Raw genomic sequence first — 16758 nt, 5'->3', positions numbered from 1 at the left:
GTAAAATCCAGCAGAGGCATCATTATTCAGCCCTCCAATTCCCGCAAAGACCCTTGCATATATCACTGTATGCAGATGACATGATGTTGTATGTGCGAGACCAGGAAAGCCACCTTAACCCTCTACTGAGAGAATATATTTAATTCGGACAGCAATCAGGCCTGCATATAAACTGGTCTATGTCACTAATTGTACCATTAACGGACACTACACACCCGCATCTTACAAACTACCCACAGGAATGGCAAACAGAGCAAGTTCGATACTTGGATGTTAGGTATCACCGAGACCCAGAAGTTGTGATTCGCACCAACTATGGAAGGGTTATTGGTACACTGGAGGAGAAAATAGAGCGGTGGATTCAGCTGCCATTAACACTAGCCGATCGATTGGCCATTGTAAAAATGGTTATCCTGCCAAAATTGCTGTATCTGTTTAATAATATCCCAATCAAACCTCCAGCAGAAGTATTTCGTAGGATATCCACCATGGAACTTCGACTAATCTGTGCAGGTAAACAAGCCCAGATTCAGTTACGCAGCCTCACTTCTTTTTTTTTTTTTTTTTTTTTTGGAGTTTTATATAGCGCGAACTAGAACCGAACCGAATCAGTTATCAGAGCGCTTTACATAGAAGCAGTTACGTTACATGAGGACACATTTTTTTATTTTTTATTTTTTAGGCACGGGGAGATTAAGTGATTTGCCCAGAATCACAGGGGGTTATTGGCATCGTTACCGAGACTCGAACCCAGATCCCCAGGTCCGAGGTCGAGCGCCTAAGCCGTTAGGCCAACCCCTCTCCCCTTTACCTTACTCACGGGAAGGGTTTAAAGTACCTGACTTTTTACTCTATTATTTATGTGCTCAAGTGCAATATGCGCATTTTTGGTACCACAAGGTCCCATATCTAACACATGTTGCAATTGAAGAAGGTGATGCTGCGCCATTTCCGCTGGACGCCATCTTAACACACTCTCTGCCCCCGCTGCATAATAGGGACATAAACAGCATAGACACGAACAATTGTGCGTGGCGAACAATGGGCCGCAAGGCCAATAAACTACCATTCTATGCCCCTTCACTGCCACTACGTTGTCATCCAGAAATATGGGTTACCCAGGAAAAGGTGGGAATGGATTTGCTGCGCCAAGTGGGCATTGATACAGTGGGGGATTTATACAGTAAGGGTGTTTTTAAATCACTTACGGAACTCTCATATATAAGCAATCAGACATTATTGTTTGAATTTACATATCATCGCTTACAAGGTGCGATCAAACAGCTATACCCGTCCTACCCTGCGGAGCCACAATAACTGTCCACACTACAGTTACTGATTACAGCTCCTAGCGCTAAACACATGGTGTCTAGGTTGTATGTTAAACTGCAGAAAGATATAGCGGAACCTACACACGAGGCAATGGTGAGGTGGAATGATTATTTAGATGAACAGTTAACGGAGAAGGAATGGTCTATCACTTGCTCACTGACGGGTTTGCTAACGCCTAATGGGAACTTACGTATGTTACACTATAAATACTTACATCAAACCTATTATACCCCTGCAAGACTGTGTAGGTATGGTTTACGTACTGATTCTAGATGTCACTGGTGCAACGCTGAAATAGCGGATTTCTTACACCTAGCATGGTCATGTGCAGCAGTGGCTACTTTTTGGGAAGTAGTAACACAGATGTTGGGGGTTATGCTGGGCATTGATGTTAATTGCTCCGTGCGTACATGTTTACTAGGGGTGGTGCAGGATGTACGGGCCACCAAGCGCAAATTTTGTGTAATCGCATTATTGCTAGCTAAACGCAGAATATCATTATGCTGGGGTAGTAAAAAGGCCCCAAAGTGGATCATGGATCTCACGTATTGTAAAGATACCTTGCAAACCTATGAGGAGGAGCTACCCACAGGTTTGAAGCCTACAGATTACTGGAAATACCTGGTTGAATATTTACAAATGTACCAAGTGGCCTAGAAATGCGTACTAGGCATGCTGTACCGTTACAATCCTAGAAGATAATGTATAAATGTAACTGGATGAAGGATGCTGTTGTGCAACGGTCAGTATGTTAATTACAAGTTGGACATTGTATGTCTTTTAAAAATGCGAATAAATAAAAAATTAAAAATTAAAAATGTAGCATGGCACCCGCAATAAGGGAGAGTTTGGTCAAAAGTAATCGCGAGAACCAAACAGGAACAATATGGCTTACACAACGCAAAGGATTTAAGGGCAAAATGTGCAAAGCCTGCCAGTATGGCACTAACAAAGCAACATACTGGATCCCCTTTGGTAATCAGGAACATCACATCACTAGACCTTTAACATGCAGGACGGATCATGTCATCTATGTGCTGAAGTGCACATGTGGCCTACGATATGTAGGAAGTACTATACTTCAAGGCCACAAAAGAATAGTCCAGCATATATGTGCCATCAAGAATCAGGATCATTCCTATCCTGTGGTGCAACACTTTTGTGAACATCATAAATCTAATCCCAATGACTTAAAATACTTTTTGATTGATTCCGTACCATCAAACAAAAGAGGAGGAAACCGTGAAAGGATGTTATGTAGATTGGAAACTCTGTACATCCTTGAGCTAGACTCTAAACATCCAGGCGGATTAAATGCCGTGGAAGACCTCTACACTTGTCTGTAAACAAAGTTAGGATAAAGCAATGCACTAACATTGGGTGTTACAAACTAGATGAGATAATGTATTTATAAAAGCTAGATAAACAATTAATTAATCAATAATTCAAGCCTCCCTCCCAGTCACAGTTTTAAACTATTTTTAGCCATTTGCACTTTCGGGATATGCACATACACTTTTAGCTTCTTGCACTGAGCACTTTCAACAGTCGTAATGTTTACATTTAAAAAAAGGATGTTTACAAGTCGTGATAATTGATACATTATCTGTGTGAGTTGTATTACACAGAAATATCAGATGGGTTTTCAAAATGCATTTATTATAAATTGCTGTACTGAGATACTGAAACAGCACTTTGAAAACTGTGCCGATGCAATATCGAAATCTGGGGTCAGTTTGATACAATTTTAATGTATTTTATACACAGATGTGAACCATGAATTTGTTAATGTTTGAATGTGAGGATCCATGGTTTTAAATCCAGCACTAAAAGAGGAATGTGGTATGTAAACATGTAGTCTTGTGTTCATATCCACGACTGTTGAGCATTTTGCACCTGTCACTTTAAGAAAAATGGTAGAAAAGGCAAAGTGAAGCTGTGGAGCACGTCATGTGATCAAGGCCCTCCGGGGCTGAAACTCGTCATGGCGGACTGCTGCTAAATGGAAAAATAATAATTGTGCCAGCATCTACTTGATGGTTCGTGCTCTAGTCTTTGTGGAACATCTACAAACGTGGGGTGGAAATTGTAGGGTAGGATATATATATATATATATATATATATATATATATATATATATATATATATATATATATATATATATATATATATATATATATATAAATATAATGCAAACTATTTAACCATGAGAAGTAAAACTCTGCAATTAGTTGTAAATATCGTTTTAGATAATTGAATGAGGACTCTTCCCTTTCTTGGAACACTTAAGAAATTAACAGGTATACGTCCTAGGTTAAAATGTATTTTCAAAGTGCAAAACATCTTCAAGTGGTGAAGAGGTATATCAAGGAGCAAAATACGCAGAATACATTTCCCCTCCACCTCAATTTTGCATAGAAGATTTGTACCATGTACTACTTGTGGGCCAAACTTTTCTCAGTCCTATATTTAAAAAAAAGAAAATAAGTACAGAACCAAAAGCTTGGAATTTTATCGCAAAGCGAAGATTTTAGAATAGGTTACAGATTACCTACTTTTTTTTTATATGGCTGTGTGTAATTTTTATGTTTGTGAGCACTAGGAACAAAGAACATTACACAGATTTGTGAATGAGGAGCCCTAAATTGGAAGGGTTGTGGTTCCAGTGACTTTGCGTAATTTGTCAGTCTTCGTTATAGGGTTCCTTCATAATTCTTTCATCTACGGGGGGGGAGCGGGGGGGGGCGGAGCTTGCCGGCAACCTCGATGGCCGCCTGAGTCCGTAGCTCCGCCATGCAAGCCTAAATATCCTAAAATTATCCTGCATTAGAACGAAAATATATCAGGTCCTGGACCCATCCCGGGACTGTCGACCAACAGGACAGCTAGCAGGACCCTTCCTTCCAAGTTACAGCGACGCCTGGACCGTGTAACCCGAGGCAGCGGACCGCGCTCCAGTGGGCCAGGAAGCTGCGAGCTTGAGTGTGCCAGCGAGCCGAAAGACGTGCTGCGACGTGCGGATGTGGTGTGCGCTGACACCAAGGGACTCCTGAGATGCGACCTGAGACCCCAGAGCGGCCCTCTCAATCGGACTAATAGGTGAGGGGTCTCCGCGTCGGGGTGTTGGCGCCCCCCCTGACCCCTCCCCCCTGGGAGATAAGCGGTACTTAAAAGGAACGTTACGGGAGAGGCACTGCGGGCCGGTGTACGGCCGGAGACGTAGCGCTAGCGGCCTCATCACCGGGCCCTGGGAGCAGGAGTGCACGGAAGCGGGGGAGTCTGCAGAGTGGTGCCAAGGGTGAATTATAGCCGAGAGCGCGGCTTCATCCCACTACAAGAGGACACAATTGCGTTCAGGTCTGGGGGCACTCAATTAACACATCTGACACAGAGGAGCACGACGAGAGTAAAGTGCGGCAGAGGAGGCCTGGGGATCCATGCGCAAACCCCTGGAACTACCCCAAGAGTCACGGTATAGCGTTTGCTGCGGCAGGGGTGCACGTGCAAGACTGGGTGCCACGTGATCTGCGCGATAAGCCTTAACATAAACAGAGTCGCTCCAACTCGCCGAGGGAACGGTTGTATCGCCAGAGCGATAGGGAACGTTGCTGATCGCAGGAAGTGCAGCGGGACGAACACACAGGGGGGGGGGCGAGACCGCGGATCGACGCCCATCATCGGAGGAGGTCGGTGGGACTACGCCGGCACATGGTGAACCCTGCAGTGCAACGCAGACTACGAAGATTAGCACTCGAAACGAAGAAACGCATTGCTGGCGCCTTGTGCCAGGGGGACGGGGTGGTTTGGCAGTCCTGCGTCAGTGTTGTAGGACTACAGAATTGTGCGTGACAGACTCTGACACCTTGCTGTCTCCCAAAGTGCCAACTCGCTGGCGCGCACTCCAGTTTGAGCTGAAGACAGGCCTCCAAGATGGTGAAAGGCGACAAAACACAAAGCAAATTGCCCTTTGCGCAAAGGAGATCGCAGCTACAAGGTGCCTCAGTGGTGGATAGTGTGGTAACACAACCAGAGGAGGAACAAACGGATCTGACATTAAGACTATGCTGTTGTCTATGGAAAAAAGTCTACAGATTAGTAGGTCCTCGCTGGGCACTAAAATAGACGCACTAACGTACAGAATGGACCGCATGGCGAAACGCCTTGACAAACATGCGGAGAGACACGACATGGCTGAGAGAAGAATGACAGAAGTGGAGGAGGCCCATTCAGAACTGGACACGGGGCATAAGAAGCTGGAAAAGGTAATGCAAACTTTGCAAGACAAGATGGAAGATTTGGAAGCCCGCTCACAACGCTGTAACCTTCGCATCACGGGGCCTGCCAGAGACCACGCAGACGGGCACCGTGGAAACGTTTGTGGAGAGACTCCCCACCACCCTCTTGGGCGAGGGAGTGTTTTCCACAATGTTTGTGGTGGAGCGGGCGCACCGCTCGTTGGGACCGGGCCCGCGTCCTGGGGCCCCGCCTCGCCCCATTATCGCGAAACTACTTAATTATCGAGACAGAGACACTGCCCTCAGGTTGGCAAGAGCTAAATCATCACTGCAATTCGAGGGATCTGTGATATCGCTCTACCCGGATTTCACTACTAGGGTACAGGAGGCGCGCAAACACTTCATCCCTTATAAGAAGCGACTCAGAGATCTTGGGGCTGGACTACGCAATGTTATACCCGGCCAAATTGCGGGTGAATCGGCAGGGCCACTCGCACATATTTACAGACCCACAGGCCTTCCAACAGGCGCTGAAACGCTGGTCGAGGGAACAGACTAGCGGCACCAACAGATCGCTAGAAGACGGCGAAGGCAACAGCCATCTGGAGGAACAGGAGTGACCATGAACTGAGAACTGTACGGTAGGACTCGCCTATGGCGACTGGTCTCACCCCTTTGCAATTATCACCCCAAGCTGCACGATTGGGAACAATGCCTGTGGTGGTATTGGATTGGCGGATACTAGACTGCCACTCAGATAATGGGCCTATAGGCATGGGGGAGGGGACTGGGGCCCAGCCAACATTTGAGACACACCTGGAAGCTAGACATACTTTTGCTTGACTTTTAGTGGTTGTTTGAGGGTGGGATCCATGTCAGATGGGGGGGGGGGTGACTGAAGACGGTGCAATTTGAATGAAGATGACAGTAATGTACCAATGTTCTAATGATGCATACCGCAGGGCATGGCGGCGGCGGGGTAGGGGCTCGACAAGCGTAATGTGCTGCACCAGTTTGTAAGCTGCCTGGCGACCTTGGCCCCCGCGCACAATGCACTCCGGAGTTCTCATCAACTGAGTTAAGGGTCAGGAAGAGGGGAAGGGTGGGTGGGATTGGGTTCTGCAAGGCCAGGTTGGGGGAGGTCTGCTGTGGGCGGGGGAGGAGGAGTTCAGTAGTTATCTGTTGCACAGGGTTGAGGGGGGGAACGTTTTGGGACAATACCTGCACACACTACCCGCGCCGGGACCGAGCCGGGAACTGCCACAAGTACAACAAGAACCTAGAGGTGATGGCTAGTACAAGTGAGGAGACCACTAATGTGGAGACTGTGGTGCTGAGAGCCCTGTAGTTAATCAAAAGGAGACTAGCTTGAAATAGACAAAGTTAACAAAAATTTATTTAATTTTTAGTTCAAGGACTCAAGTATGTTTTGTCACGGGTTAGTGGCACCTGGTAGGTGTGCTCATGAAGCCCTCACCCACCAACCTAGTTGGTGGCATGCTTCATCATCGGGCCCACCCAGTGACACCTAGCGTGTCCCGGGTGTGCTTCGACGCCTGATTACAGCGGAGCAGGTATGTCGCTGAGTGTGCGGTGAAGAGTGTTATGGAAAGTGGGTTAAAACGGCTTGGCGGGGATCCCAGTGCCCGGAGGCAAATTAGACTTTAATAGCTGGGTCACCGTCAGCGGTTAAAATAAGGCTGTTGGATGTTAGAGGCGAGTTACGACCTCTCACATCCTGGAATGTGTCAACATGTTTCAGCCAGTGCCTTATGACTATGCTGGCTTTCTTCAGGACGGGTTAAAATACGTGTATGTGATTAAAACTAGTGGGTGTATATTACAGACTATGTGTATACATGACCTAAAGTGTTTTTCTATGTGTGAGAGGGGGATTCCCTTCTCAAAACACGCTAGTTTTGGAAATGTGCTACTTCATGGTTGAGAAGTGGCAAGGGTTGACCAGAATTGCTGGCCAGAGCCTGCTTTGGACCTGTAGTGCCTCCTTCGCAGAACCGGTACTGAGAGCCCTCACATGGAATGTGAGGGGATTAAATGACCACCGCAAGTTTAGAAAGGTTTTAAGCTACTTACAGCGGCAGAGCGTGGATTTAGCACTCTTACAGGAAACACATCTACCACTCACAAATAGAATGCTCCTTAGTAGGGGGTTAGCGGGCACTACCACAGCCGCTGGGTTCACAACACACTCCAGGGGAGTCTTGACCTGGGTTAACCCTAGATCGAAGTTAACTCTGACTCTGCTTCAGACAGATACTGAAGGTCGCTTTGTAATATCTAAATGCACGGGGAAGGGATATGATCTCATTGTCGTTAATATTTATGGCCCAAATTACGACTCCCCAGACTTTTATAGTAACCTAGCACACATATGACGCACTTACTCAACTACACAGGTGCTTTAGGGAGGGGATCTTAACCTGGTGCTGAACCCAGCGCTGGACAGATCAGCAGGCCCATCACTCAGACCCTTGGTGGCCGCGTTAACACTGCAAGCAGAGCTCCTGACCCTAGATCTGGAGGACGTATGGAGGCAAAGGCACGCAACACAGGGGGGTATACACACTACTCCGCCTACCACGATATAAACACCAGAATTGACTATTGGCTGCCGTCTCCCTTCATATTGGAGCGCATTAAGGCCTGCTCGGTACTGCCGCGCACTCTCTCTGATCATTCACCGTTACTGCTAGTGCTGGAGACACCCACGAAGAAGATCCCACCATTCACATGCCGTTTCCCTCCATACTCACCGTTAGATGAGCAATTTCGGGGGGAGCTTGTGGAAGAGATTGATGTCTTTTTCGAGACAAACTTAGGTTCCGTAGATAGTATCCAAACAGTATGGGAGGCCTTTAAGGTCTACATAAGAGGCATAGCTATACCTATAATATTCGAACAGTGCTGGGCACCATCCAACATGTCAGACAAGATACGAAAGCCATAGCGTTTTTTCTAGATATGGAGAAGGCCTTTGATTCCGTTGAGTGGCCATTCATGATTCAAGTATTGCTGAGACTAGGGCTGGGTGAGCCGTTCCTCCAAATGCTTGCTGCCTTATACCATCAACCGATGGCTAGGCTTCGCCTAGGCGACCTAGTGACGGACTCCTTCCCGATCTGCAGAGGAACTAGACAAGGCTGCCCGCTATCACTGCTTCTCTATGCGCTTGTGGCGGAACAGTTAGCATGTGCATTACGAGAGTATCATAGCAATGAAGGTGTTAATTTTCCAATGTATAAGATCGTAATATCCATGTACGCTGATGACACATTGCTGTACGTTCGAGACCCGGAGAATAATTTGACATCGGTGCTCAGAGAGGTGGTGCGATTCGGAGCACTCTCCGGCTTGAGGATAAACTGGACGAAATCGGTGGCCTTTCCTCTGACCCCAGCGACATGCCAATTTGACATGGAATCCCCGCTTCAATGGTCTCTAGAATCGGTTCGATATCTAGGGGTTCAGCTGCACACAAACTCGGATATTCTGCTACGAGAGAACTACGGAGTGGCATACAGCAAGTTGGAAGACGATGTTGAGGCATGGTGCAAGTTACCTCTATCCCTAAAGGGACGCATAGCCAGCATGAAAATTGTAGTACTGCTGAGATTCTTATTTCTGTTCAGTGCCATACCGATGGTGCTATCTAAAGTTTTCTTCAAATCTATAAGACAACTTATGACTAGGCTAGCGGGGGGAGGCAAACAACCCAGAGCGAAATGGACTCTTCTTACGTTGCCGTACGAGATGGGCGGACTGGGTGCGCCGGATTTGGAGCTGTACTACAGAGTGGCGCAGGCTGCCCATTTACATACATGGATACACGGAGATGCGCATGTCCCCCATGTGCGCTTGGAACGTCTATTTGCAGACCAACTCCCGGCCACGGTATTCAGACCGGTAGACCGCAGAACTGGCGTATTGGACTCTATCACTGCCACGAATCATGCATGGCACTCTCTCCTGCAGGCGCACACTGTGTAATATTATATTCCTCTAACATGCCCCTTGAGTGGGCGTTATGGCTAGCTCCACTCGAAGAGAGAGGGGTAGTTCAAGCGCTACGCAAATTGGGCATCACTAGTGCAGGAGATTTATTTGTGGAAGGAAGAGTGAAAACGTGGGACCAGGTTGCGTCAGAGGGTTGCGAAGCACCGCTTCTACTCCGTTTCCAATACCACAGGGTGCGCAGCGCACTGCTGGACCTCCTTGGCTCAGATCTGGCGGAGCCGCCGGATGTCAAGGAACTCACGCATGTTATCAAAACGGAAACTCCCCGTAAGTTGATCACAAATCTGTATAAGACGGCTATGGCGCACAGAGGGCAACAGCTTGTGAAAGCTAGAGTGGCCTGGCAGAGAGATCTGCAGGTCACTATAGACGATGGCATGTGGCGATATTGCTGTATGAATACCAAAAAGCTGTTATTGAATGGTAGACATAGGCCGGTACACTTCAAGTTTCTTCAAAGAGTGTATTACACCCCGGAGCAGCTTCACCGGTATGGCCTCAGGCAGACGGCAGAATGCGAACGGTGCCACGAGCCAATAGCCGACTTCATGCATCTTGCATGGTGGTGCCCGGGAATCCAGAGATATTGGGACAACGTTTTCATGGAGATGAGCTTGATACTAGAACTTGAAATGACCCCAGACCCGACGTTAGCACTACTGGGTCACTCCAGAGGACTGCCGGTTGCGGTCAGACGTTTGGCCGATATGGGAATGCTAATAGCTAGGCGAGTGGTAGCTCTCTGCTGGATGAGAGGCCCACTCCCGACGGCTAAGAGATGGGCGCATGATATGCTATACTGCTGCACACAGTCTGAACATTATAGCGAGCTACTGCCTCCCACAAGCCGACCGAAGAACTTTTGGGGCTTGTACCAAACGCATCTGAGGACTAGAGACATAGAGAAAGAAGTGGAGAAGGAGGCGGATAGTGAAGACGCATTGCCAGACACTATAGAACCTACGGAGGAAGTCTAACAGAGTTCCACAACATATAGACACGTAAGGTGGGAACTGGTGAGTGACACGACATGAGTGAGGAGGGCGGTGACGGAGGGGGGACAGGGCGAACGCATAACAACGCACTGCACGATCCCCAGGGGACTCCTACAGTAAGACGAGTTGGGTCATACAGCACAGCCGACTTATGTGCTAGGAACGGTAACTTGGACAGCCACACGAACTCACATTGATGGCAGGGACTAAAAGCGTGTTACACATATTGATACGGGTGGACCAGGGAGGGGGGCTATGTGTGTGCAGGGAAAGGGGGAAGAGGGGAGATTAGGGTTTGTTTGCTTGGGTAAGGCCTTAGATTTAGTGGAGATCCATTGGCAAACTAGGTACAGGATCAGATGGCAATAAGGAAAGGGGAATAGGGTTCAGTCACTCACAAAGGGAAGGGAATGTTCGGATATCCTAGGACCTGCAATATATACTGATAGCTGCTTGAATTTACACGTGTAACACGCTGCCGGACCCCCGGGTTGTCGGCTATATCGCTGTGTACCTTAAGAACGAAAGTACAACTGACCTGGGATCTCACTGCTGCCGGCCTCCGGGTGGTAGGCTACGGGCTGTGTATGATAATGGGCATGACGAATAAAGGTTTTGAAAAATCAACAACAACAAAAAAAAAATCTTTCATCTACAGTATTGCTACTATTTTATAACACATTACATATATAAAACGGCATCTAATTAATTTATTACACTCTAGCTGTGGCATCACAATTAACCTGCAATAACAACATGGCATAGCTGTTCTAATGGAAAAACGTATTTAAAGTTGAGATGTTAGAACGTTTAGTCAGAGTTTGCAGAATATTAAAGACATGTCGCTGAGAAACCAAAATACTGCCTACATAATTGAAAAGATAACGAACTTGCCTAGGTCACTTTCTTCTGAACCTTTTCCCATTCAAACATTTTCATTGCCCATTAAAGAGGCATTTATGTCAGACTGTTTATTTATGCACTACAAGAATATATCTGCTGGTTACCACATATTCTAACAGACAATCACTTTGGAACACACCTTATTCAACTATTCAACAAATGTGTCTACACCAAACTGAGTATTATTGGGTTTTTTGGAGCACACATTCCATAATTCAGTCAACATACAAAAAACAAAAAAACACATTTCTTAACATGAGGCAAGAGAATAGGCAGATAGGTCAGAATAGGGTGACTGTTTGTGTGAGAATTAACTGTAAGGAATAACAGACGGTACCATACATAAAAGGATATTCAAATCACCTTGGAATTCTGTGATCCTTTTTCTGAACTTGGAATTTGACCCCGTCTCGTAATACAGTTTCAACAAGACTTGGTAACCTGCAATTACCTCATGTTATACAGTGGGGGGGTTATTGTATCCTGTATATTGTGCTGCGCTTTAGAAGTCCTCTCTGACAAAGTATTCAATGTTTGCCCCATGGTTGAAACAGGCTAAGTTTATAAAGGGCTGTCCTAGTGTTGTGGTGAAGGCCAGGATTTCAGGCGGATGTGTCTACTTGTCCTGAAACATGTTAGAAGATATTGCCTCCTGAAACCATATCCAAATGAACTTTCAATTCAGTAACAAATGACACCTGGTGATGCCTGGTCAAGGGTGTGCATTCAAAACCATTTTATAAGGCCAGAGGGCAAGCGCTCACCACACTTGCATGTGCATTAGTGAACAACCATCAGCAGATCTTTAAGCGGTCCCTGTTCATGCCAATCATTACAAGGTCTAGCTGTACAATGCAGAGCTTTTAGAGCACCTCTACTGTATGCACAGTGCAGTTTGCGTTGGTCTTTCTGCAGTTGGATGGGTCTTACTTTCATCTTACAGGATGACAGCTTTTAAAAAAGCTCATCATCTCAAAACATGAGTAGTGAAAATTTCAACGTTTTCCTTCTATCAAAAAGTGTCTATCTACAGGACCAGTGGGGGGCAAAGTGGACTCCGAAATTAAGCCACAAAGAATTTCAAAACTGGCCCTTACTAGGTCTTTTTATATTATTAGATTTATTTAGTGAACATAATTAGCATTACAACAGTGATGTAGCCAGCAACAATTTACACATCAGAAAATGAATTGTATGCTCACTGCACATTGTCTAAGGAAACAATAAAAAGCCAGAATAAAAGAGTTTAATCAAATAGCCAAATCAATTTGAATATGTAACAAAATGCTCTGAAAAAAAGTGTGCTCAGAGAGCCAATAAAAAATGTGCATTTTGAGCGTGTCTGATATTAAGCTAAAACAAGTCAAAAGTGCAAATGTGCCATGTTAAAGTAAGCCTGACAAACAAAAACTCAAACCAAAAAAACTAACGAGCCTAGAAGCTAAAAGCAAAATGATGTTATACATGAGCAACAGAGCAAATGTGCAAAGTGGTCTAGAAAGTGTCCAAGAGGAAAATATGATGAAGGCACCAAAATGAAGTGGCCTAGCAAAAAGAGGCCCGAATAAACTCAAGTGAATTAATTAAGTGACAGACAATAAACTCGAATCCATTTATTCTATTTTGAACAATACATGTTATACAGACAAATTGGGACTTGTTTTAATACATTACAGATATAGGAAAAGAGATGTTACACAAAAACAAATACTTTTCTCATGCTTTCCCTCATGGCACTTATATTGTTAAAATACAAATACACTATATATAACATGTTGCAAGCATTCATTAGTTATGTCATTTTTTCACCAGAAGTAAACTTACAACTTTCAAATACATTGCATAAATTCATATTTTTGCCCAGCGTACTTCCTGCATGTACCATACTAAAAGAAGCTTCACATAACAGACAATGAAAGCATTTACTTCTGCCAAACACACTGCAGGACTTGCCCTTGAAAAATAACATCTTGTTAGCGAAGGAAAAGATACAATAGAGCAGCAACGTCCAGCAGATACAAATGAATACACAATATGTTTCTATTTTAGAGAGAAATACATGTGTGCACGTTTATTTGTCGAGCACGTTTTAAGGGCCTGCACTTTTGGCAACATGAATATGTCTAATACATTTTTAATTAATGTATTAGCTTTCTCACAAAGGATGTTCAGCTGTATGGGGTTTGAAGCAGTTCTATGTACAATCTGTTGTGTGTGCAATACAGATGTGATGTCTATTGGAAGTCATTACGTGTGCTGAATGAAGGGCAAGTAGCCTTTTCTGTCTATTTTATGACATGTTGTTTTACACTGAAACAGTGACTATCAGTGAAGGCAATTCAAGGCAAACGTCATGGACCTGTTGGAACTGTACTACTAGAAACAATGCAACAATCCCATCAGTATCTGGAAATAGGTGTGGCTCCGAGGAATTTAAAGTTGCAAACATGGAGATGGTGAGGTTGACACTGGGTAAGGTTATATAGATAGAAACAGGTAGGCAGTTCAGAGGGCTTACTTAACACATGTACAGTGATCCATAAATCGTAGGTTTTAAATCCTGACTAAGGCTTCTGTACTTCAGTTTTTCCTGGAGCAACCATATGGATCTTGTAGTAAAACTGAGTCGCTTCTTGGTAGCTGAGTGAGCCAATTGTGTGGATGGGCGTTCATGAAAGAGCATGAATTAGAACTGTGGAGTTGAAGTTAAGAGCAGTGAGAGGTTCTCAGAATACCCTTCGCTGGGCTATAAAGGGAATCAGATTTCTGAGGCAGAGAGCGAGTAAGAGAGAAAAACACAAGAGACCATTTTGAAGTGAAGAAGTCAAAACGAAGAGCACACACGGAAGAAAACAGTAAAAAAAGACTTTGATGATAGATTCGTTGTTATGTTTGTTTGCCCACGCCCCTTTTAGATACCCCTCCGGCCCTTTCATCCCACTTAAAGGACTACTAATAGTACGTACGTACCGAGCACCACTCGTTTTCTATTGCCGAGGAGGGTTTCGATTTATTACAGGTAGTATCAATTTGCAGAAACTGGAAGGCTTCATACAAACTTTGGTCACCCCTACAAACAGCATCCTTGATACAAATCACCTCTGCCTCACACTCTGTGTACTTCATCATGCTGTTCTAGTTTTTAATCATCCGTCATGCTGCATTATCAAGCGCGTGAAAGCAAGCTGAAGGCTGCCATGGTAGTTTGCTTTGCGCTCACTTCCTCTTCCTCGGGCATCTGGGGGATGTAGTTCTTTGGCTCCACTCTGCTCTCATCGAGTTTTGGGTAGGGCTGCATCATGCTGGTGAAACTGTGCCAAACCTTGTTCCACTTAATGCCCCACAAATGCACGCACAAGGTACGCGTGTATAACTGCTAAAACATTTGTAAAACGACATAGATTTCGCAAGCGACATATAGCAATGTTCTGTTTTATGGTTCTGCAAAATACAGTGCTTTGGTTTTCCAGGCACCGGTATGGCAGTCATCGCAACCTCCAGTCCAATGGAAAAGACAGTAACCCTGTACAAGATGGCCGCCTTGTTTACCTCTTCGGGAACACTGCTGTTATTGTCTCTTTCATAGCTGCGAGCTAGAAACCAAACCATGTCTTTTCAATGAGGTCCAAAAATAAACAGCGCGGAGTAGTACCCGCTGCAACCACACATGCAGGAGGGCGCTGGTTGCGCCAGGCCTCAGGGGCGCGGCTTCGTTTCGAGTCTCCACCTATCGCAGCGCCGGCCGCAGCCTCCACCCAAGCATCGGATGCCCTAGTGGGGTATGAGCTGCTGCCTGGGGAGAGCCGAGCAGACATGAGTGCGCCTTCGTTGCGAGTTTTGCTGGGATTTGGCAGGGGTATTCCAGCGGCATCGGTGAGCTCCCCGCCCAGAACGTACATTGTGCAGTCTATTTGGGTGTGCAGTTTGCGCAGCTTTAGTGTTTGCGACGGAGAGTCAGGAACTCCTATACATTCAAACTCAAAGCGTGTTTGTGGCGTCTCTTTGTGTTTTTCTCTCTCTCTGCAGTGTTCTTAATCTTGCACTTACTGTACTAAATAACTGAAGAGAATCACCGTTTCACTCATTTAAATCTTATTCTCCTGTTGTTATCTGCCTAGAGTGCGGGTTGCCGACAGTCCGAGAGGGGTGATTTGACCGATGCACACCTGTCAGTGGTGGGAGTTGGGTAATGGAAAAGTATTCACTTAACCGAGGAAACGGGAGACCTTCTTCAGCTTGGAAATGTATGAGGCAGAATAGCTCGATGACGAGTCCTTGAAAGGACTGCATATAGGTATAAAGTTATGTAAAAAGGCTGCTACATTTTTGGCAAGGAGTCTCTGCCCATATCACGTGGACACTGGCTTCAAAACAGAGGCCGGACCTGCAACTCCCCATCCTGGTGCATTTTAAAACCATGAAGGCAAGCGGGTGTATGCAATCTGATTTCTGCAATGAGTTCAGGCGGAACCTGTCAATGAATGTATCTTCGTAACCATCTGTGCTTCCATCACTTGTGCCATACGAAGACTAGTAACCCACAGCCACTTATGACGGATCGCAAAGGCTGCTTTGTTTTGCCAATATATCGATTTTGCAATATTTAGAGTGCCGAGCCAAACTTAATATCGGTCTGTTTTTTTAAAGTCCAGGAAAACCAGATATATTTATATAAAAATAATGGCCTGCCTTTGCTTTTGCTTAATTTGTTACGTTTTTCTGTTTTTCTAGAAATACTTTTTCAGCATTTAACTAACAAAAAAAATGACCACTTTTTAAATGGGAAATTGTAGATGCTGTCCACCCATATACTTTTTCGCACAATGTCCAAGTAGGATGCCTCCCCTCAAATCCTAGCTTCCTCACTTGAGGATACTGTTTGATTCTAGGAAAACCTTTGTACATCCCGTGCCTCTTTTTCTTTGATAGCCCATTAGAGAGCACTGTAAAGTAATTCAGGTCTGCTTGTGCTATTTGGAAAATGAGGCATTTGGCAAAGCCATTAGGTCTTAGTCGTTGTGACTTTTTGGCAGTGCTGTACAATGTTGTGATGCTGTACAACCCTGTCAAAATAAAAGAAAAAGTGATATGGCAGTTGTCATTCCACTGACACTCATGAGTGAGAATTTATGTGCGTGCCAGTAGAATGACATGTACATCATTTACTTTGATTTTTTTAGTTACCTATCCAAGATGGCATAGCCCACTTGGATCGATATATTAAAAGTGCCAATTAACAGAAACAAGCATTTGCAATG

At 45.3% G+C, this 16758-nt stretch overlaps 2 protein-coding genes across 2 annotated transcripts in view; one reads left to right on the top strand and one right to left on the bottom strand.

Moving 5' to 3' along the window:
• The window catches only part of TRMT10B (tRNA methyltransferase 10B), a 235137-nt gene extending 220407 nt beyond the window's left edge, over positions 1-14730 (bottom strand). Inside the window, exon 1 of the mRNA XM_078676311.1 lies at positions 14471-14730. Coding sequence (XP_078532437.1) covers positions 14471-14629 — 159 coding nt within the window. The 5' untranslated portion in view covers positions 14630-14730. The remainder of the gene's footprint in view (positions 1-14470) is intronic.
• Positions 14731-15218: 488 nt separating this feature from the next.
• The window catches only part of LOC144818664 (uncharacterized), a 189568-nt gene continuing 188028 nt past the window's right edge, over positions 15219-16758 (top strand). Inside the window, exon 1 of the mRNA XM_078676310.1 lies at positions 15219-15373. Coding sequence (XP_078532436.1) covers positions 15314-15373 — 60 coding nt within the window. The 5' untranslated portion in view covers positions 15219-15313. The remainder of the gene's footprint in view (positions 15374-16758) is intronic.

Source organism: Lissotriton helveticus, chromosome 2_1 (genome assembly GCF_964261635.1).
Source record: "Lissotriton helveticus chromosome 2_1, aLisHel1.1, whole genome shotgun sequence".
NCBI classification, from domain to species: Eukaryota; Metazoa; Chordata; class Amphibia; order Caudata; family Salamandridae; genus Lissotriton; species Lissotriton helveticus.
This window is presented reverse-complemented; position numbering and strand designations above follow the sequence as displayed.